The 23,230-nt window shown below is 34.9% G+C and overlaps 2 protein-coding genes across 2 annotated transcripts; one reads left to right on the top strand and one right to left on the bottom strand.

Moving 5' to 3' along the window:
• Positions 1 to 4,811: 4,811 nt before the first annotated feature.
• On the bottom strand, positions 4,812 to 23,223 carry LOC132544356 (protein FAM204A-like). Its single transcript, XM_060207941.1, has 7 exons — positions 23,104 to 23,223; positions 15,142 to 15,235; positions 14,670 to 14,817; positions 13,964 to 14,156; positions 7,072 to 7,128; positions 6,819 to 6,868; positions 4,812 to 6,419 (listed from the first exon to the last, which is right to left on the bottom strand). Exons 1-7 carry the CDS (start codon positions 23,221 to 23,223, stop codon positions 6,377 to 6,379), a joined length of 705 nt encoding a protein of 234 aa, XP_060063924.1. The 3' UTR covers positions 4,812 to 6,376.
• Positions 8,313 to 13,533, top strand: LOC132544362 (uncharacterized). Its single transcript, XM_060207947.1, has 2 exons — positions 8,313 to 8,337; positions 11,342 to 13,533. The coding sequence occupies exon 2, from the start codon at positions 11,365 to 11,367 to the stop codon at positions 12,130 to 12,132; it is 768 nt and encodes a 255-aa protein (XP_060063930.1). The 5' UTR covers positions 8,313 to 8,337; positions 11,342 to 11,364; the 3' UTR covers positions 12,133 to 13,533.
• Positions 23,224 to 23,230: the final 7 nt, after the last annotated feature.

Below are 23,230 nucleotides of genomic sequence, written 5' to 3'. Positions count from 1 at the left end.
CTGCTGAACAAGACTGCACTATATCATATCAATTCTAGAAGATAGAATAATTCATCATACTTTTAAAAACTTCATCATTTGTCCAGACCACCAACACAAAACAATTCAGTTTTACTCAATAAGTACTGATATCTTTTTCAAAACAAAAAAAAAAATCCTTTCCCGATACTCGAGACAAAAAATTATGACATAATTTAACAAACGATTTGTGAACAAATTAAAGGTTGTCCTACCATTTTATTGATTCGTTGTAACTGTACGAGAGGACAGTGTAATACGTTGGCTGACTTTTCCAGGGACTAGTCTCCTCGTTAGCTGTTTTGTCGCTGATAGCGCAGGAGCAGACCTGCTCGGCACATGCGCAGCAACCCTTGCGACCACCATACAAAATGGAGCGAACCTGAACAGTGTCACGATCTCATGCGAGTAAGTGATATCGCTATGGAATTCTCAGCAAAGTATACTAATTTTCTCTCTGTAGAAACCCTAAGCCAACTTAATTATGCTCCCCTTCATCCATATGTTGCTTATGTTTATTTAATACAAAGAGGTCACGATCCTCGATGGTCACGATGGACGGTAAGTTTCCCCCCTCCATAAATCCTAAATTTGACAAAAAGGGTTTAGGAAATCAGACTTCATAGAGTATTACAAGTTACAGGAGAGGACAGGAATGAAAAGCTGAATGAGAGGATTAAGGAACAAAAGGCTAAATGAAAAGACCTAGAAGTGAAAGGATTTTATGAGGATTAAAGGAACGAAAGGATGAAATGAAAGGAAAAGAATGATTTATGAGAGGACTTGAGGAATAAAAAGATGAGAAAAAAGCGAGGACTTAAGAATAGGTGCATAGATTAGATGAATACAAGTGTAATTGAATGAAAGAATAAGAAATAGTGGATTCAATGAAAGGGATTGAAGAACTAAATACATCGGAGGCATTTGGTAATGAACGATTAATGATCAAATGAATAAAATACAAAAGACTTTGTCGAAATATCGAAGTGACAAACTATCAAGGATAGTTATCGACAATACGATAATAGTGATTAAAAACCTCATTTATTTGCAGAGCCATAAATACATTTATCGACTGTGCGAGAGATGCCGCAGCCGCTCAAGCAAGTTGTTCCTCTTCTTATGTGACAGACTTCCTACACGATCAGCTGTCCCTCCCAACCATAGCCAAATGTAATCCGAGCGGAGCCACCCAACTGACGTCCTTCGTTTCCGTCGCAATAGCATGTCTCTGTATGCTTTTCGTTATCAGTATCTTCTAAAATGTTAATTTCATTAATTTTGACTGTAGAGGCGATCAAGATGTTTAGTTTCCCTGCGATCTGATATCATACTGACGCCACCGCTGCACTGTACATAATTTATTATCAGATCAGTAGCCAATGTCTCCGCAGGCCACCTCTTGTGCTAAAATGGCACTCTTCCACACAAGTTACTCTTCCACACAAGTTACTCTGCAACACAAGTTATTCTACCTCACATGGAACTCTACCACACATGTAACTCTACCTCACATGGAACTCTACCTCACATGTAACTCTACCTCACATGGAACTCTACCACACATGTAACTCTACCTCACATGGAACTCTACCTCACATGTAACTCTACCTCATATGCAACTTTACCACACAAGTAACTCTACCTCACATGTAACTCTACCACACATGGAACTCTACCTCGCATGTGACTCTACCTCACGTGTAACTCTGCTTCACGTGTAACTCTACCTCACATGTAACTCTACCTCAAGTAACTCTACCTCACGTGGAACTCTACCTCACGTGTAACTCTACCTCACATGTAATTCTACCTCACATGGAACTCTACCTCACATGTAACTACCACGCAAGTAACTCTACCTCACATGTAACTACCTCACATGTGACTCTACCTCACGTGTAACTCTGCTTCACGTGTAACTCTACCTCACATGTAACTCTACCTCACATGTAATTCTACCTCACGTGTAACTCTACCTCACATGTAACTACCACACATGTAACTCTACCACACAAGTAACTCTACCTCACATGTAACTCTACCTCACATGGAACTCTACCTCACATGTAACTCTACCTCGCATGTAACTCTACCTCACATGTAACTCTACCTCACATGTAACTCTACCTCACATGGAACTCTACCTCACATGTAACTCTACCTCACATGGAACTCTACCTCACATGTAACTACCTTCACATGGAACTCTACCTCACCTGTTATTACCACACATGTAACTCTACCTCACATGTAACTCTACCTCACATGTAACTCTACCTCATATGTAACTACCACACATGTAACTCTACTTCACATGTAACTCTACTTCACATGTAACTCTACCTCACATGTAACTACCACACATGTAACTCTACCTCGCATGTAACTCTACCTCACATGTAACTCTACCTCACATGTAACTCTACCACACAAGTAACTCTACCTCACATGTAACTCTACCACACATGGAACTCTACCTCGCATGTGACTCTACCTCACGTGTAACTCTGCTTCACGTGTAACTCTACCTCACATGTAACTCTACCTCACGTGGAACTCTACCTCACGTGTAACTCTACCTCACGTGGAACTCTACCTCACATGTAATTCTACCTCACATGTAACTCTACCTCACATGTAACTACCACACATGTAACTCTACTTCACATGTAACTCTACCTCATATGGAACTCTACCTCACGTGGAACTCTACCTCACATGTAACTCTACTTCACATGTAACTACCACACATGTAACTCTACTTCACATGTAACTCTACTTCACATGTAACTCTACCTCACATGTAACTACCACACATGTAACTCTACTTCACATGTAACTCTACTTCACATGTAACTCTACCTCACATGTAATTCTACCTCACATGTAACTCTACCTCACATGTAACTACCACACATGTAACTCTACTTCACATGTAACTCTACCTCACATGTAACTACCACACATGTAACTCTACCTCGCATGTAACTCTACCTCACATGTAACTCTACTTCACATGTAACTCTACCTCGCATGTAACTACAACACATGTAACTCTACCTCACATGGAACTCTACCTCACTTGGAACTCTACCTCACATGAAACTCTACCTCATATGGAACTTGTACAGGTTGCTAAAATCACAAAATACAAATATACACTATTAATCAGAGAGCTGCAATCGTAAAACATCAATGTAAAGAATGCAGCATTGCCTGTATTGAAAGTTTAAATGGGTGAGTGTATATCTAATTGATATAGCCAGTAAATACTCTCATTATCTAATACGGTAATTTTTAAATATTAGAATGCCCCTGATACCGGTAACCTGTCAATGTAGATATTGTATATGTTGGATAACTCTTTAATAATACTAACAACAAGAAAGTGTAATAAGCCGAGTGGTGTACAGCATATAGTATTTGATAGTTTACATATATCACAAATAAAGAATTTTCTGATCACATGGAGTCTGTGTTAAGTGTTTTACATACACAATACCTCACACAGTATTGACAATTGTTTACTCATACATTGCGCATGGTAATCTACACAGTAGCACAGCGTAGTATATTGTAGATATCAGAGGGTTTGAATGACCTTTGTCATCAGATCTTCGTTACTTGTAAGTCACTTTAACCATTCAAAAGCCTGTTAGTATGTTGATAATTAATATCTCTTCAAATGACTGTCTTTGTTTCGATAATGTGTCAGCTGGACCAAGACAAATCTATTCTTTCATCGAAATTAAATATGCAAAACCAAGCCTTTAGTATTTCACAGCGAAACAAACATAGGATCTTAAATGAGCTTTCGTTTTAAGAGAGTTTCTAAAACAAAATTTAGATTTAAAAAACACGCCGTAACATATGTAATGGCAGAAAATAGACATTTTATCATGTAATTCGGAAAGGCTACATTTTGACGGGTTTTAAAATGAAAAAAATACAAAGCAGATGCAATCAATGATGATTCAACTTCATTGTCTCTTGATATCACCGAGCCAATGACAAACACTACAGAGTATATTACACTAGTATAAATATGAAAATATTATATAAGCGGGTTTAGTGGTTAACAGGCAAATTTTATGCTAAAAGATTTCAAGATTCACTTTCACTTACTTTCACCAATCAGATCAGACTATTTGCAGTGAAAGTATCAGTGTTCTTCTCTGAATTAATTGCAGTTCATAACGAAAGGCAATTACGTGAAATGACTGTATTGTAATAAGTCTTAATTGTCTTAGATGTGAAAATATTATATATAACAATCTGAACAACCTAATATCAGTGAAACGTGAGAAATATCTTATTTCATATCGTGTAGTGCAGGAGACGGAAAGAATATCATTGTTGTACCCACAGGGTAACTAAATGAAAACATCAATTATTCAAATAATTTCGCTTTCAGAATTTCAACTGGCCACCAAATGTGTATTTGGGAAAAAGTGATAACTAGATATGTCAGTATGACATGAATGCCCCCTCCTCGCCCAAACCCAACTAATAATATGACATGTGTTTTTCCATAACACATACACAATATTTAATAGTCTTCAGTAATAACAAACATATTTCACAAGTGTACAGCACTTCCAAAGAATTGAAGGGCGTGTCAATAGCTTTTTGATTTTGTGTTTTTGGTAACGAGCTTTTTGATTTGTCCATTTTAAAAAATGATTTGTGTCCTCTTTTTTCATCGGCTTTAGTCAGCAAAAGTGTTATTGTTCACTAGTGAAAAAATAACACGTTTATCAATGAGATCTTTCTCTATATTTCACCGACAAAAGTGTAATAAATGTATATACCAAATCTAAATTAAAAATGTCTGACTGACATAATGAGAAGGAACTTTAAGTTGTTTGAGGGTTTGTAAGTGCAAGGGGCATAACTCTGTCGAATAAATTCAAGCTTTAGTGACTACTCTTAAAATCAGTGCAAATTAAAGCTTGACGTAGATTTTTATTTGTGACATAAAAAATACATTTAATTGTTGAAAACCCTTTAGAAGTTAGTGCACTGAAATCTGATTTCAAGGATTGCAATGAAAAACTTAATTACATTAAATTTCATTAGAGTACTCAACGTATATGGAGAACAAATGTTTAAAGGGTATTATCATGAAGACATGTGCTGCTCTGTAAGAAACTGTATACACATTTTCACTTGACAATATTTCTCCAGAAGAATTAATTTTACTTTTCCATGTTCATTGGGCATGGATGTCCCAACATATGGAGTATTTTTTCAAGCATTCTTACACCAGAAGAGTATAGGGAGATAATATTTCTCCACAACAGTTTTCATTTCATTTTTCCCCGTTTTCATTGGACATGGACGTCCCACCATATGGAATATTGTTTGGGCATTTTTATACGAGAAGAGTGTAGGGAAACACCACTGACAGTAGTAGAAAGAAGCTAATACAAGTGATATTTCAGTCTTTTAAAATCAAGGAGTTTAAGCAATTCAAAACACAAGTCCAGTGTCATGTGGAGACTACAGGGCACTAGGATACACTATGGAATGGTCTGATAAGTATGTAAGGAAGACTCTACTTTCAGCTATTGGATAATCTGTTCTACAGAATACTTGTTCTGATGTTGACGTTCTTTGCCTTGACTTCTAATATTTCAACATAAATCCAAAAATATCACTTAATTCTGTTGAGGCATTCTAATGTTATGATGCGGAAACCGAATTCGGACGGAAGGACGGACGGACGGAACGGATTCGGTAACACTATATGTCCCCGTCACATTTTCAATGGCGGGAGCATAAAAAAAACAAGGTTTGATATATAAAAGAGAAATCCACATATTTGGCCAGTTCCACTCCTGAAAATGAAATTATTTGAATAATAGACATTTTTGTTGAGTTAGCCTCGTGTGGCTGTATCTCACTGCACACTCCCTACTTAAAAAGAACTTTCTGGATGGACCGTCGACAGATTTTATTAATGCTCTTTACATTTGGAATCTTACTTAAATCAACATTTAATGCAAATCTAATGGCGCTTGTATGGGTTATACAATTTTAGTAGTAAGATATATTCACACCTGTACAAAATCTGATTTGTTAAGAGGCAGTTTATAAAGGTAGGAGGAATGAATTGCAATCCAGTATTCCTTATCTCCCTATGGTTGAACTCCCAGGTTTATAAGACATATGCAACCAATATGCCGTTGGGAAGATATCGTTGGTAAGATTCAGCTAAAGATGTGATTCCGGGTGAAAGTGAAAGCGTAAGTCATAAGTGACTTCACAGATTCAATCACTTCAATTTCAGAGACGGTGGTCTTGACAAAGCGATTGGTATATAAGAAGCGACGTCGTCCGAAAACTGCGCATGTCACATGTTGCCTTTCGTTTCCCACCGTTGTTTCTCTTGAAACCTGCAATGACATCGACATACAAACATGTAAACTCGGACATCGGTAGCCAAGTTTCAGACTTCCCATGACGCTCTTGTACCATGGAAAGCTAAGTTTCAGACTTCCCATGGTGCTCTTGTACCATGGAAAGCCAAGTTCAGACTTCCCATGGTGCTCTTGTACCATGGAAAGCCAAGTTTCAGACTTCCCATGGTGCTCTTGTACCAGGGAAAGCCAAGTTTCCGACTTCCCATGATGCTCTTGTACCATGGAAAAAAACAGAACCACCATCAGCAGCAGTGATAGCAACAGTTGGTTTGTTTACTTTGTATTTGACTTCAAGGTGGAGCATTAGCATGGCATTTTGTATTCAATTCCGTACAAATTAACAGTACTTCAATCTCCAATCTTCATACGTACCCCCAATGAAGGCTTTTCTTTTTCTTTGACCGTTTAAATTCTTCCTCTTCCTGAAAAAACATATCATACATTGTGTAAAACATCATTCTTAAATTACTGCTATCATTATTACATAAAGCCTAAAATATCAAATTTTTTAGCAACACAAAGTCTCAATTTTAAATAAAAGTTTTGCAAACTTTCACAGACAACACATGCCAACGAATGTGTGTTTGTAAGTACTGTAACATATTTTAATTACAACTTTAATTACCTTTCTTCTTTCAACATATCTGTGAGCATCGAAAGCTTTAGCTATCTTGCTTCCGAACTGAAAAAAAAAACAACAGAAAATGTAACGTCAATAGTACTATTGAAAATAAATGAAAAAAAAAATTTAACCACAAGTTGAGATACTACGTCATCAATATATTCAAAGATGGTTCCATCATCTTCTAAAATTCGTCACAAGGGCAAATCTAAACTTTTCATCAATTCAATTCACTCATAATTTCGGATCAACTTTTACTAAGTGAAATGACCAGATATATTTTAGGTGAACATCACCTAAGTTTAATTTCCTACAGGTAAGAAAATTAAAGTAGTAGCTGAAATCGACTCCTTTATCGTTAGGCTTCACTAATGGTAAGTGGTAGATGATCAAGAAGAACTTTTCCGATCATGTCGACCAGATATATATTGGATTATCAGATTCAGTGCTTCAACAGTAACAGCCCTGTTTCCACATCATATCGCAGTTGATTCGACATATAACGGATTTTCGAGGAAATTTCTCTACTCTTGTAAATAGTTTTACAACGTTGGTGTATAATGCTGAGTGTGCTATACTAGAACTTATCCATAGATCATGAACTGCTTTTAAGTTGGCATTCATGGGCAAACAGATAAGGGAAAATCACACATGAAGTGCGTGCCTATGAATGCCAATTAAAAGTAGTTCAATACTTATTTTCCACTATTTTCCATTTTCGTCTTGTGAAAGACTGGAAGGAAACCTCAATTTGTTTACATTATTTGCAATATTCCTACGCCGTTAGCAGTTCATGAGCTGGTTATACGGATTCTGACAAGTTGGAAGAATGGTGTAAGCCATGCAAACATACTTTAACTCTGAAATCATATCGATTAAGTCAGAAAAGGATGCTTTTACTGTGCCTAAATACATTGCTTTGGCACGGACTTCTTAGTAAGTTGTTTTGGCCATAGAAACCTATCGTTTTGGATACCATATACATTTCGAAGTCATATTCTCTCTAGGTTTACATCGACAGTATTGCATACAGTTACTATCTTATATTGTATTATTATTCCAATTTAATTACTTTTGGGTCCCGAATTCCGGAATATATACATTAATCGTCCCTGCTCTTCGGACATACGTAGATATGTATAACCGGACCGAATCGATGCAGCCAAACATATTGAAGCACACAAGCGTTTGATGGACGTTGAAAGAGGAAATCCCCTATCCTATTTTTAGAAAATAAATTATACGGGGCATTCTGCGTGGTGTTTAACGGTAAGTCAAATCATAAAAGAATTTTTAGTTTTTACACTTTTTAATTCAGTTGACTAGCGTACTTCTGGTTATTTTTCAGTACTTTTCACTGTATGATAACTTATGTTGACCCTAAACATGACGGCTCATTGCTTTCTGTAAGAAACACTGTAAACCCAGTCCACTATATTTTGCTTGGGTTGTTTACGTTCCAGATACAGACGCCTACACAAAATTACATGAGTTAGGGTCTTGTAACTTAAACAAGATAATTTAAATATAAATACTATTAAAGTATTTGTAAAATGGGCTATTTTCTCCTTCTAAACTTGCATACTTTCCAGAACCCAGACACCTGTGCACACCATACTTTATATGTATGTGCCACACATAGACAAAGCTGCAGAGAGGTAAACGAAATATGTGTATACACGATACACTTCTACATATACAGTGCAATAGTTTGCAACACAGTGACTGTCAAAATTCTCCTGCTGTGTAACAGTGTTAAACCTCTAAAATTTGTGGCATAGTAATATGATATAGTGTACAAGTCATAAACGTTAACACATATACTTGTGAACAGGTACTTGGATGTGTGTAACTTTGTCAGCTAACATTATGAATATACTAGGTTATTCAGTTACAGGTTGTAATTCAACAAGCCTTAATACTGAAAGTGTCATTTTGTGGTACTTTTACAGGAAAAGATGTGAAATAATGATTGAATCATGGATCTCAATGTAACAATTGGTATTTGTATTTATAATGTAACTGTGTGTTACTAAGGGTCTCCTTCGTTTTACGAAAACTCCAACTCCTGGATCCATTTCAATATTTATTGTTGATGGGTAAAAATTAAGGGCAAACATCTAGCAACTGGATATGAGAAATTGAAATCTTCAAGGAAAACTACTAAAGCACGTCTGTCCTATTCAGGGTCTTATATGAGAGCGCACTGACCCACGGTCAGTTTGACATATAAAAATAGATCTGACTTATGAACCTAGACAAACAGGTTTCATGGGTGCTAAATAAAAATACATACACAGTTATGTAAGAGTTCACTCCCTTTCATTAAAAAATACGCTAGTACATGTAACTTAATATAATTATATAAACAATACTAATATTTGTCATTAAATAATGATACTGTTACAATAATACAACCAGACTGTGGTTTTTATTCTTTTTTTTTGTTATACCGTAACTATTTCTTAAGAAGTTCTGGATGGATCTCTATAAAATTCCATATGTAGGTTCCCTTTGGTCCCTAAATCTAGTTGTGTCTGTTTAATTTTAAGACTAATCAAAACACAAAATGGCTGAAAGTGGTCACTTTGGATTTTGACTATGAAAGTTTGTTATTGCTATTTTTGAGAAGTACTGGATAGATCTTTCTCAAATTTCACATGGACCATCATTACATTTGAGATTGCACTTAAACAAATATTTATCAATATCTGAAATATCACTTGTAAAAGATCAATATGGTTTAACCATATACTTCCTGGGCCCACCTCAACCAAGCTCACACATATGCATACTGTCTTATTTTTACCATTATATGGCATTACTATGTTATAACTTTACCAAAGTCATTACCAACTCATGAAATGCCAACTGCGTAAAAATATTGTAATGTAAACAGATTTAGGTTTCCTTCTAGACATATAACAAGTGCCACATTCCCCTTGGTCCTTAGCTGTGACCGTTTGATTTGAAGACTGAACAAAACAAATGTATAAATAAGGCTGACGATATCAGTTTCCTGACATTGATTATGGTTGAAGGAAGTAGGGCTACGATAGCACGCAAACAGCGTAGTTTGATCTGATATTTGAAATGGCAGTAAATAAACAAATTAATTTATCCTACTCTCTCCTTTTAGTGTTTATTCATTCAAATAGCAAAACGTGTAATAACATCTCCAATCAAGTGCAGTTGTACTCACGTGTACAATAGTCAAATCCTTACTGACCAGGCACATGTTCATCATATATTTTACGGAATGACATAAAACGAAATGAAATTTGCATTTGAAATGCTACAAGAAACGATGTGTGAAGCCACAGATCATATCAATATGACTTTATTATGATTAAATAAACATATGAAAAATGCGGCACTAGAAAGTTTTTACCTGTGACAGAAAACATTGTACAGGCATTGACGTAACAAATCATGCCCAGATGTAGACTATCAATGAAAAATAGTTTCAGCACTTCAATGTCCAAACGCTAAATCTGGCAAAGTGCCCAATAACAGTCCTTTAGTTCACAAGCTCAAAATTAGTTTCTTTCTGAACTGTGGGGATCAGATTTCGTCACATAGTTTGTACTAGTTTGATGGTTTCATTTTTATCATTCCTGAATATGCAAGCAACCAAGCTAAATGTTTTCATGTTTTGTGTGAATGCACTACTTTATTTTAGCGTACAGGTAAGTCACTGCTACCGAATGGTGACACTAACTAAGAAACCAACCTTTAATTCCATAATTAAACTAGCAATTAATCATCAAGACACCAAGTGTTGTGTATACAATGGACCGATACGCCGTAATTAGCCATGTGTTACACACAAGTGACTTTCTACTCTGTATATGTATTGACCAATTTCTTCAGAGGATGTGCCAATGTTTTGACAAGAATTAATCTCAAGACAATGAATTACCTTTCCCTTGCTTTACAATTGAAGGGATTGAAAAATCACTTCAACTCAACCGAAGTTTCGATATAGAAGAGAAAATAATCGGGACTCAAAATTTATTTCGACTCAAACAGAATTTCAACTCAAGCAATTTCAAGACAAGTTTCAACTGTATATTATCTGTGCATTTTTTTAACAGTGTACCTACATACAGGTACATGTGAATATGCATGTACATGAGCCTGAGGTGAAGGGAACATACCTTGGAGTTACAGTTCATCTGAGACTCTGAATTGATCAATGTTTTCACAAAAAAGTTTCAAAGTTTTCATTTGTAAATAAAAAACTCTAACATTGGTCAACTTTATTTTTCAGCATGAAATAAACACTTCGGAGCTATGGATTTGCTGTCAATCCTGCAAAGCAATTTAAGTCCTGCCAAGAAATTGGAAACTGCCATCCTACAAAACAATGTAAACCTGTTAGAGGAAACTTTACAATCTGGGATTGATGTGAATGGTAGAATACAAGTACAGGGAGGGAATACTGCACTCCACTTAGCTTGTCGACAGGGTTTTCTTCGCTGTGTTGCCAAACTTCTTGAATATCATGCTGACCCTGACAGGAACAATGACTTCAACAAAAACTCAATAACTGTGGCCTTCCAGCAAAAAAATTCCCAGTGTCTGTGGTTACTTTTGGAGAAAAGTCGTGGATGGATTAATCTCGATTCATTTTGGTTAGAGGATGGTGTTGCAGGATTACTGTGGAACACCACACACAACTCCATTGATACACTAGTGTCTGTACTCATAAAAGCCACTGCAGATTTGTCACAAACTCGCAGCAATTTAAAGCAAAATTTATTCCTCATGTGTAAAGACACTAACTTGGAAAAATCTTTGAAAATTTGGAGAATGGCAGAAGATTTGGATAGTGAATCATTTGTTACAAATCAAAAATCTCGTTTTAATGAAAATGATGACTGGCAAAAACATTTTGTTAAATGGTTGACTGAATACAACAAAACACCAAAACCATTAACACATTACGCAAGGCTGGTGATTAGGAAAAGTTTTCATCCAAACTGTAACGTGTGTTATGGAGCAAGTCAGCTCCCCATTCCTTTGGCACTGAAACATGATGTGATGATGACATATGATTAGACAACCCGTCTACAAAGACCAATTTTACCTGTGATAACCATCAGAGGGGGCTTCTACTGTTTTTGTGAATGACAAAAGGAAATGGGAAATTAATGATCAGAAACATTCCAAAAGTCTTAATCATGATACCATTCCTTGATCTTGGATTAAGAAATCTGTTTGTACATGAGTGATGATTTGTGACTAGACAGGCCTGAATGTAATATATCCAACCTACGTTTGTATATCCTTTTTTCAGCACATTATTTTCAGGTTATTTATATTTGGTCACCTGCTGTATGTAATTTATCAGTGTTTGCTAAATGTCTTACTTTATCATTAATCACCTTTTTTATAACAAGACAAAATTTCTGATTCTACTGATATGTCACCTCAATCAATTATTGCCCTTTGTTGATTTTCACTTATCATATTTCTGTACCTTTGTACAAAGATAAAGAGTACCAGGGCAAGTTCACATTTGTGAGAGCATGTCCCCTATATTCAATGTAATGGACGTATCTTATTCATTTTATATGTTAAAGTGTCTTCGGCATATACTTTATTACTATTTAATTTTGATAATTTATGTATAAGGTATAGCAGTAATGTGGCACATACATATAATAAAATTATATTGGCCCATGGACCCTGAATGACTTCTGAAATCTTTAAACCTTAACACACTAGTAATCATGATAGACAACAACAGTGACCACAACAAGCAAAGCCGCCTTCAGCTGTTCCCCAAACAGTCCGTTACACACACTACAATTATGTTGATGACCATGTATATAACTCCAAAATATCAACTACAGATATTTAATAAGTTGGCTATCTGGTGGGAAAGGTTTCAAGTAGATTATTTTCAGATATGAAGTATATTTATATATACAAAATGTACATGTAAACAGGAAATACCGGTATCAACAGGACAAAATACTTGTGTCACTAATGTTTCCAAGCTAGCTGACTCTCTTCTGGCAATTGTTTTTGTTACTAAGAGTAAAAAAAATATTTTGTCCTGTTAATATTTTCTGTTTACATACACAATGTTTTCAAGATGATGTATATATATTACTTATAAGGTATCTGAACATCTATTCAATTAACTTTATATATAGGTACTCAGTGCTTACTGTATGTTAATATTCTCCTACGATACTCCTAGGAATTATAAAAAGATGTTCCTATATCATTTAAGGACCACAACAAGCCGTGTCTATTCTTGTTAGAACACAAAGAAATAACATTATTATGTTAATATGAATACATGTACAACCTGAGTAGTAGGGAAACCCTACCACCCTCAACCTTTAATATATCTTTTGTACTTTAGAGAGATTTACAACAATGATATGTACAATAGAAATGTGAAATTGTTCAATATAGTGTTAAATAATGTTTTGTGTTAATGTTTAACATCAGACACCTCACCTCTTTTACAATAGACTTGATTGATATTGTTATATGAGGTGAGGTGTTAAGAGTGGCACAACATTTGTTTTATTGCTAAATATGACAAGTGCATCTGATTCAACACACCAAATCTTTAGCATTATGTCTTTTTGATTTGTTGATAAAATCATTTCAACTCTGCCGACAGATTTTCTCACAATGTTATTTCTAACAATATAAACTATCCTTGTTGCTGGTTTTTTTTCAATAACACAGAGGTTGGGAGTATGTGATACCTTTCAATTATACACAGTACAACATTTTCCCAGCTCACTGATATTTCTGATCAATGTTCAATGGCATGAAAGATATTCTTTTCAATACATGTAATATAAAATGTTTAAGAGAATTACCATACTGACATTTCCTACTGATCTTTCCAAACAAAACTCACCTCTCTAGTTGACAAGTGATCACTTAGTTCCTCAGCCCTCGAGAAATCTCCATCTTTAATAGCGGAGGTAATCTTTGACTCCAACCCCGACTCCAGTTTGTAACAATCCTTATCTGGCCTTCGAAGGTGATCATCTGCAGTCAAATAAGGCTTGATGTTCTCCCAGGATGCACCACCTGATGAACTCTGACCACTGGAAATATCATTATTCACATCTGATATTTTTATTTGTTTCATCACCAATATTTACTTCTCTGTTCAAAATAACATTTAATCATAAAAAAGTGTTGTGGGTCTTAACCATAAAATAACTATTAGCAGTGGAGGTAGCTGGAATCATTATGAGATAATTGGAACAATTTCAAATTTCAGTAGTGCATGTTGAATTACTTACTGGAATTGGAGAAGAAGTTTTATATCCAATTTTTCGATGTTGGCCATATATAAATGTAAATAATGGATAATTTCTGACAAAATTTAGTTGAATCTCTCTGGTGGAACTTGAGAAGTTTAAATAGTTGATTTTCAGAAAAATTATGGTTACACAATATGCTACAAAATGGCTGCCATAATGAACTTTGAATCTGGTCTGTACATGCTAAGAAAAGATGGAATTTGGCAATGCTGTATGCTGTCCCCCACCCTCAGCCCCACCCCTTTCTCATTTAATAAGGGAGCATAATGTAAACTTTCTAATTATAAGTACTCTTGTGTGCTGGCAATTGTATTGTTGGATGCATGCCACTTCCTTTTCCTATTATGTGGTTCAGTGTCATCACATACAGGAGGTCCAAACTTCACATCATGCTGTCGAAGAATGTCTCTGTCTTCTGGTAGAGTTATCTCCTCCTGAACTACAAAACCATTCAGTAGAGATTATAAATCATAACTACATTCAACATAGTAAATAACATTTGAATTCATAATTCTATATTGTTTACATAAATGACAATAGAATGAAAGTCAGACAGGGTTCGCCTACAAGGTAATAATTTTCTGATATCCCTGGAGGATCTATTTACCCATCCTTATAATTAGTTATTAAATAGAGGATCTTTAATGATTGTTTCCATTTCTACAGGGTTTCAATGAATAAGAAAAGAAAGCATGCTAAATGATTAAGCTTGAAGCAATTACAAATGCTGTCAGCAATCCTTAGAATTAAACACAAATTGTACCTTTCTTAAGTAATGATTTCTGCATATACTTCATTCTTTTTTCTGTAGATCTTCTGGTTATGTCATCAGTCTTCCTCTCCAGAACCTTGAATCTCTATAAAGAAATATTTAGTTATAATTTTTCCAATTCCAGCAGACCTGTTTGTCTGATCCTTTCTGCCCTAGGCTATATATACTAAAAGGTACTGGAAACAAGACTTACAGAAAACTAACCCTGCAATATCTTTTGTGTTTGTTCACAGAGTCATGAAGTCATTGAAGCCCTTTCTACAGTTTTTTCTTTATTCTTTCCAAGTATGATTTTTTTTCTGTTTATTTGTTCTCTCCAAGTATGATTTTTTTTTTGTTTATTTATTCTTTCCAAGTATGATTTTTTCTGTTTATTTATTCTTTCCAAGTATGATTTTTTTCTGTTTATTTATTCTTTCCATGTGATTTTTTTTTTGTTTATTTATTCTTTCCAAGAATGATTTTTTTTGTTTATTTATTCTTTCCAAGTATTTTTTTGTTTATTTTTCTTTCCAAGTTTTTTTTTTCTGTTTATTTATTCTTTCCAAGTATGATTTTTTTTCTGTTTTTTTCTGTTTATTTATTCTTTCCAAGTATGATTTTTTTTTGTTTATTTGTTCTCTCCAAGTATGATTTTTTCTGTTTATTTATTCTTTCCAAGTATGATTTTTTTTTGTTTATTTATTCTTTCCAAGTATGATTTTTTTTCTGTTTATTTGTTCTTTCCAAGTATGATTTTTTCTGTTTATTTATTCTTTCCAAGTATGATTTTTTTTTGTTTATTTGTTCTCTCCAAGTATGATTTTTTCTGTTTATTTATTCTTTCCAAGTATGATTTTTTTTTGTTTATTTGTTCTCTCCAAGTATGATTTTTTTTTTGTTTATTTTTCTTTCCAAGTCTTTCCAAGTTTTTTTTGTTTGTTTATTTATTCTTTCCAAGTATGATTTTTTTTTGTTTATTTATTCTTTCCAAGTATGATTTTTTTTCTGTAGTTACATACATGCTGATATACACATAACTCTTCAATTTGGAGGAAGAAAAAGATTAATGGACAGCAGGAAAGAATTATATAATGCAAGAATGTGGTGAAGGGACATTGACATATAACAACGATGCAGGCTTCATTTCACACATCTTAAGAGATCAAAGTAAAACATTCAACAACGTTCTTCAGAAAATGACAAAGGAGTTTCTCCAATCTAAAACTGCCTAAGAAAGAAAATTTGAACTAATCAAGCAAATTTGTCAAAGTCTGATAAAACTGTCACATGTCCAGCTCTGTCAGTGACCACTACTTACAAATACATGTCCAGCTCTGTCAGTGACCACTACTTACAAATACATGTCCAGCTCTGTCAGTGACCACTACTTACAAATACATGTCCAGGTCTGTCAGTGACCACTACTTACAAATACATGTCCAGCTCTGTCAGTGACCACTACTTACAAATACATGAGCTCTGTCAGTGACCACTACTTACAAATACATGTAGCTCTGTCAGTGACCACTACTTACAAATACATGTCCAGCTCTGTCAGTGACCACTACTTACAAATACATGTCCAGGTCTGTCAGTGACCACTACTTACAAATACATGTCCAGCTCTGTCAGTGACCACTACTTACAAATACATGTCCAGCTCTGTCAGTGACCACTACTTACAAATACATGTCCAGCTCTGTCAGTGACCACTACTTACAAATACATGTCCAGCTCTGTCAGTGACCACTACTTACAAATACATGTCCAGCTCTGTCAGTGACCACTACTTACAAATACATGTCCAGCTCTGTCAGTGACCACTACTTACAAATACATGTCCAGCTCTGTCAGTGACCACTACTTACAAATACATGTCCAGCTCTGTCAGTGACCACTACTTACAAATACATGTCCAGCTCTGTCAGTGACCACTACTTACAAATACATGTCCAGCTCTGTCAGTGACCACTACTTACAAATACATGTCCAGCTCTGTCAGTGACCACTACTTACAAATACATGTCCAGGTCTGTCAGTGACCACTACTTACAAATACATGTCCAGCTCTGTCAGTGACCACTACTTACAAATACATGTCCAGCTCTGTCAGTGACCACTACTTACAAATACATGTCCAGGTCTGTCAGTGACCACTACTTACAAATACATGTCCAGCTCTGTCAGTGACCACTACTTACAAATACATGTCCAGGTCTGTCAGTGACCACTACTTACAAATACATGTCCAGCTCTGTCAGTGACCATTACTTACAAATACATGTCCAGCTCTGTCAGTGACCACTACTTACAAATACATGTCCAGCTCTGTCAGTGACCACTACTTACAAATACATGTCCAGGTCTGTCAGTGACCACTACTTACAAATACATGTCCAGCTCTGTCAGTGACCACTACTTACAAATACATGTCCAGGTCTGTCAGTGACCACTTCTTACAAATACATGTCCAGCTCTGTCAGTGACCACTACTTACAAATACATGTCCAGCTCTGTCAGTGACCACTACTTACAAATACATGTTCAGGTAAAACAAAACATGATTGTTCAACTATTAAAATAGTAAGGATATGAACAATCAATTCATTATATAGATACAGGATAAAGCCATATCAACAACATACAATATAAATTACATTATTTATCACAGCTTATTCATGAATTCATATAACCATATTAAAGTTGAAGTTTGTAGCCTTCTCCTTTTTTCTTTGTTTTTCCTCTTTATTACATGTCTTGAAAATTCCTATAAGAAAAAGTGATAATAATAAGCTTGAACATCCAAGATTGTTGCCAACAGACTAAATCAAGAGGACACAACTAATGACCAAAAGGGAACTTTGATATAGAATTGGGAAAAGGTCCATCAAGACTATCTCATGAAATTGTGAGAACAATTTTCATAATCCAAGGTGGCCACCTGTCAGTCATTTTGTTTTTCCAAATCAAAAGGGCACAACTAAGAATCAAGGGGAACTAGAAGTAAAATATGAGAAAGATCCATCCTGTGCTTCTCATGAAAAAGCATAAAAAATATTTCCTAGTCAAAATCCAACATGGCTGATTGTCAGTCACTTTGTTTTTTCATCATTCCCAAAATCTAAAGGGCACAACTAGGGACCAAGGGCATTGTTCATAAGAAATTTGAAAATTATCCATTCAGTACTTCTCAAGAAATAGGGATGACAATCTTTCCTTATTCAAAAAACCCTAAATTTCTGTTTCTAATGAATCCCATAACCAAGAGTCATTAGTAGGAATCAGGGGAAGTCTGTGTGTATTATCTGTAAAAGATCCATATAGCATTCCTGTGAATGATAGCTTTAATAAATCACATTGTCAAATCCAAAGATGGCTTGCTTTCAGCAATATTGCAGGCATGACAAGGGTCAGAGGGAACTTATATAAGAAATTTGAGAATGATCCATCACACATTTCTCCAATACAATAACAAATTATTATACTCATAATCCAAGATGGACACCTGCCTGTTTGTTTTTGGATCTGCATGAGACAGTGCAAATTTAGGGACCAAAATCAACCAGAATGAATATGAAAACTGAAAATGATCCATGGAGTACTTCTCCTGATTTTTTTTTCTTCTACCTAGTGGCAAGTCTAGTGTAGTATGATGACTAATCATATTTGTAGTCAGCAAGTCTAGTCTTGAAGGAAGAAAGTATAGTACTGCCAGTGGTTGTGAAGTCTGGAAGAGGCAAATTCAATTTTGGGGGTAGTGTGAGTGAAGAAAGATATATGGACAGATGTTTTGCAGGAGATAGTATGGAAAAGGAAAGAATGAGAATGTCTAGATGACCAACTGAGTGGTTTTAAGATTGAAGTATATGTAGCTTTTGTATGATCTGTTTATTGATAACATTGTACTCCATAGTCAGACGAGAATCACCTATCTTGTTAGACTACGTCACTTAAGTTGTCCAGCTACAGCATGTCACTCGCACTGAATGTTACATCTCTTGTGTCCATTCATCAAAAATCTAACAGTCTGGTGTTTTTTGTACCGTCTCAATCTGATCTGTCTTTTTTGATGTGCAGATCCTATACTCAGCTTGCATTTTCCAGTTTCTCCTGGACCAGGGCTTTATTGACTTTTCCTTTGATCTTGGTTGAAGAAATTGTTAAGTTACAGCCCAGAAAAACCATGGGAACTATTATATTGGCACCGTTAATAATATCTTGTAAGTGCCCCCTACTCCTGATCTAAAATGATCTTAACACAAAGTACTGAGCCTGATCTACATGATCCAGTACCTGGACATGAAGCTGGTAAAGATGCAGTTCGAGATTTGTGTACAGAGAGAATTTGGCACTTTAAGGATGCAATGCAATTCCCTCTCCCATGTGGCAAGAGATATTGTCAAGGTCTTTCTGCAGGGAGATGGAATCACTGTAGGATGTAATTGTGTGATACATACACATGAACTTATTTTCTGCAAAAAACCTGAAAGATGAACAGATACTTTCCACAATATCATTTATGTAGAATAAATATAAAATGGGTAAATTAGTGATTTATCTTTTGAGACAGGAATGGGTGAATATAAATTCCTTAAAACCTATGCTGAAATCTATATTAAGAATACCCATGTGTTCAAAAGAATCAGCAAGACTTTTCAAACATCATCTAGCAGTTCTAGCAGTTGAGATTGGCAGGAATATTTTTCACATTATTGGAAGCAATGGTTAAGAGGATATAGGAGGTTCTGTTAATCAGCATGCTTCATGATATCATATACTTGTGTTCTAGTATTTTTACAGGTGCTACGGGTCAACAATATTGGGCAGTAGTTGTATTTGGGTCCCTCTTTATAGACAGGTGCAATATTAGTATATTAACGGTACTACAATACTTATTAACCTACATTATTTAATTTTTGTGTAGAAATGTATCCATTGTGCATTAGTTTCAGACAGACCATAAAAATTTGTATCTAGCTAAGCTATGTTGTTGAATTTCAACATGACAAATATTTATATGAATTGAAATACCTTCATACTATAAGATTTATCAAAAAAAACTGATTAGTAAAACCTTAGTAATTTCCTAAAAAAATATCCACTGATATGACCTCATATTGAAATGACTAACATGTGTATCGGAAATGTGTACGCAATTACATTTTTCATGACACCACTATTTCACAGATGCTTGAGTTAGCTCACAGTGACCTAGAAGTACAATGCTGTACAAACAAATTATATTAAATCACCATTTAAACGGGAATGACATGTAGATGAGAAAAAATATTAAATGAAATCGGCATGCGAAAATGGTTGATATCAATGTTTACTTGTGCACCTTTTCTAAGGGCTTAGATTAAAGTGTTCAATGTTTGAGCCATATATCTTGGTAATCTTCTTTTTTATTACAAAAAATATTCAAAAATTTAAATAAATATTTCTTTTCATCTGTCGGTCTGCAATTTGCTAGTTAATTAAAATCAGAAATGAGTCATCAAAAAATCATAAAATTGTCATTTTCCAATATAAGACGTGCATATTTGAACTTTTAAAGTAAAAAAATGGCAAGAAGGCATGGCCTATTATTCCTGGTCAAATTTTATTCACTTGATAGATGACAACAAAACACTGGTATCCAGGGATGGATTGATTGGTTACTTCATCATTTCTGGTTTTTTGATGTTCGACATGTAATGTGTACTAAGAAAAACACAAATTTGCAAATGAAATATATTCTCATAATATTTCAAGGTGAATGGATTTAACCACAACTTTTTAAAATTTTTTCTACAAGTGTGATATGTTACAACAACCCAAATCATCTGGATGCGAGGTCACGCAAAGCAATGATATAGTTCATGTGATACAGCTGAACAAAATGGCTACTCCAAAATACATTATGGTCCAGAACTGAAGTAGAGATGATACAACATTGAAATGCATGTGATGGCTGATTGTATATTAAGCCATATTAAAAAAGTGACCCCAGTTTTTGTTGCAAATGTTCAAAAGAACTTAAGTGAGTATAATTCAAATTATCCCACATTCGAGTAACTGTTACTCAAATGCATGCAGGACATTACACATATATACATGGAGGGATATATAACACAGAGGGATAAGTTCGTTCTCACTACATCTGAAAATTACTTGGTATCTCCTAGCCTGCATGGCATATGTAACACCTGTGTGACTTTCACACATAGTGTTTTTTGTCACTTATCATGAAACAAGAGAGAGAATTAAGAGATATACCAAAATGTACAGATTAGTTACAGAATAAGTGTGTGGAAATCAGGAATGAACCCAAACATATAAATACTGAATTATCTTAAAGATAAAATTTTTATTTTCAAACAAATTTGATTATTCTAATAGTATTATTGATACTTCAAAACACCTTTATTAAGCAAAGTTTGATGTGATCGTGAAAACAAAATCATGATTGTGTAATCAAACTACATCCTTAATATGTAACAGATATTTACTTTATTTGTTGTATAATATAAACATGAACTGTCAGCTCTGGAAGAAATCTTCATCAGAATTCTGAAGACACAGCAACTGGAAGGCTTGCGTGTGATTTCATAAAATGGTCAACACCAAAAAAAAATTGTACAAAGGAACCAGACAGAGAATACCCTGCATTCTCTGTGGGAAAACATAAATAAGCTTGAAGACCTTATGGAGTCATGACAACACTAACCATGCTGTAATAAAAACCTTGTACATATGTATTATTTGTTAAGATCTTGTGAAAGAAATGCAGATTTCTTAAGACATCAATGTCAGGAATATACTGTTTACACCATAGAAGTGGAAGGGGTAACAGATAATACCAAAGAGGAGGGGAAAGCTCAAAGGAAGAAAAGGCCTTTTGAGAGCCTTACAAAGGATCAATTGAACTTAATAAGATTCTGTGTTGAACCCAGAAGGCAACTTATTGGTTGAGGAGACCCAAAGGAGATGCACATGAACTTCATAACTGTGATAGAATTATTTAATATAGTTATAATTGTTAGGGGTAATTATTATGATTTACAGCTTGCTACTATATATACGTCATAATACCATGTCTACTATTAATAGAATAGGGTGTTGCAATTTATGTACTTTAAGGTCTAAGAAATCTTATGTTTGTCATCTTACTGAAGCCCACAGAGGACGAAACTGGTTGACGATTAGTAATAGATCTGAAGAACTCACTCTGATAGTCTTTACTGTAAATAAGATCAAGACCTATTGTTTAATACCAACAAAGTATCATTTAACCTGCACAGGAAAACCTACTTTTAGGTAAATACCAACCAAATGCAGGCTAAGTGAGAAGACATCGTCTTGATTCTGATAAGACTCTAGGCCCAAAACATAACTTCTACGGTGTTAACTTTTGTAACTGTTCACTGATTTGTGAAGCTGTCAAGGCCCCCTACCACTTCTTACTGCTCTTTTCCAGTAATCTAAATGTGACCATATATACATAGCTGACTGACCTGACCAGAGCCATTTTGTCAGCCACAGAGACGTGAGGCTCATTTTCGTGGCAAAATATCTGATGAATAAAAAAGATGTATTACAAAAGTTACACCAATCAATTGGAAAATTACTCAATTTTTAGTAATTAATGCTATCAATATAAAAATAATTTTCTCCATATTTCAGACAGACATATAGGTATGCAATACAGGACGGTATTTCAGTGGTAGATAGCTTAAACATACATTTTGTTTTACAAATAACAAAGGTTAACAAAATTTATTTGTTACAAGATAAGTAGTGTACTTTTGGAACAAAATGGTTTATAAAAACAGCAACTTTGTTTCACTTTAATTTCTTCGCTACAACATCACAAAAAGGCAGACGAATTCTTATCCCTCTGTATTATACGTCCATGATGCTGATATAGGAGTGTGCCTAACCTGCTATTGGTAATATGATCCAAAGAGATATCATATTTGACTTAATTACCTCCCATAACTTAGTTGGTACATTTTTCGGTGCCCTCTCGCTAGACTTTTCATCTTCTTTGCTCTCTGCGTCTTTTTCTTTGCCTTCGGTAGCTACAGGAGGGGGAACCCTCTGATACATCTTCGGT

Source organism: Ylistrum balloti, unplaced genomic scaffold (genome assembly GCF_031769215.1).
Source record: "Ylistrum balloti isolate Yb309-2 unplaced genomic scaffold, AGI_CSIRO_Ybal_v1 Utg369794, whole genome shotgun sequence".
In the NCBI taxonomy this organism is placed as follows: domain Eukaryota; kingdom Metazoa; phylum Mollusca; class Bivalvia; order Pectinida; family Pectinidae; genus Ylistrum; species Ylistrum balloti.
Note: the sequence above shows the minus strand (reverse complement) of the source record. Positions and strands in the feature narration are given on the sequence as shown.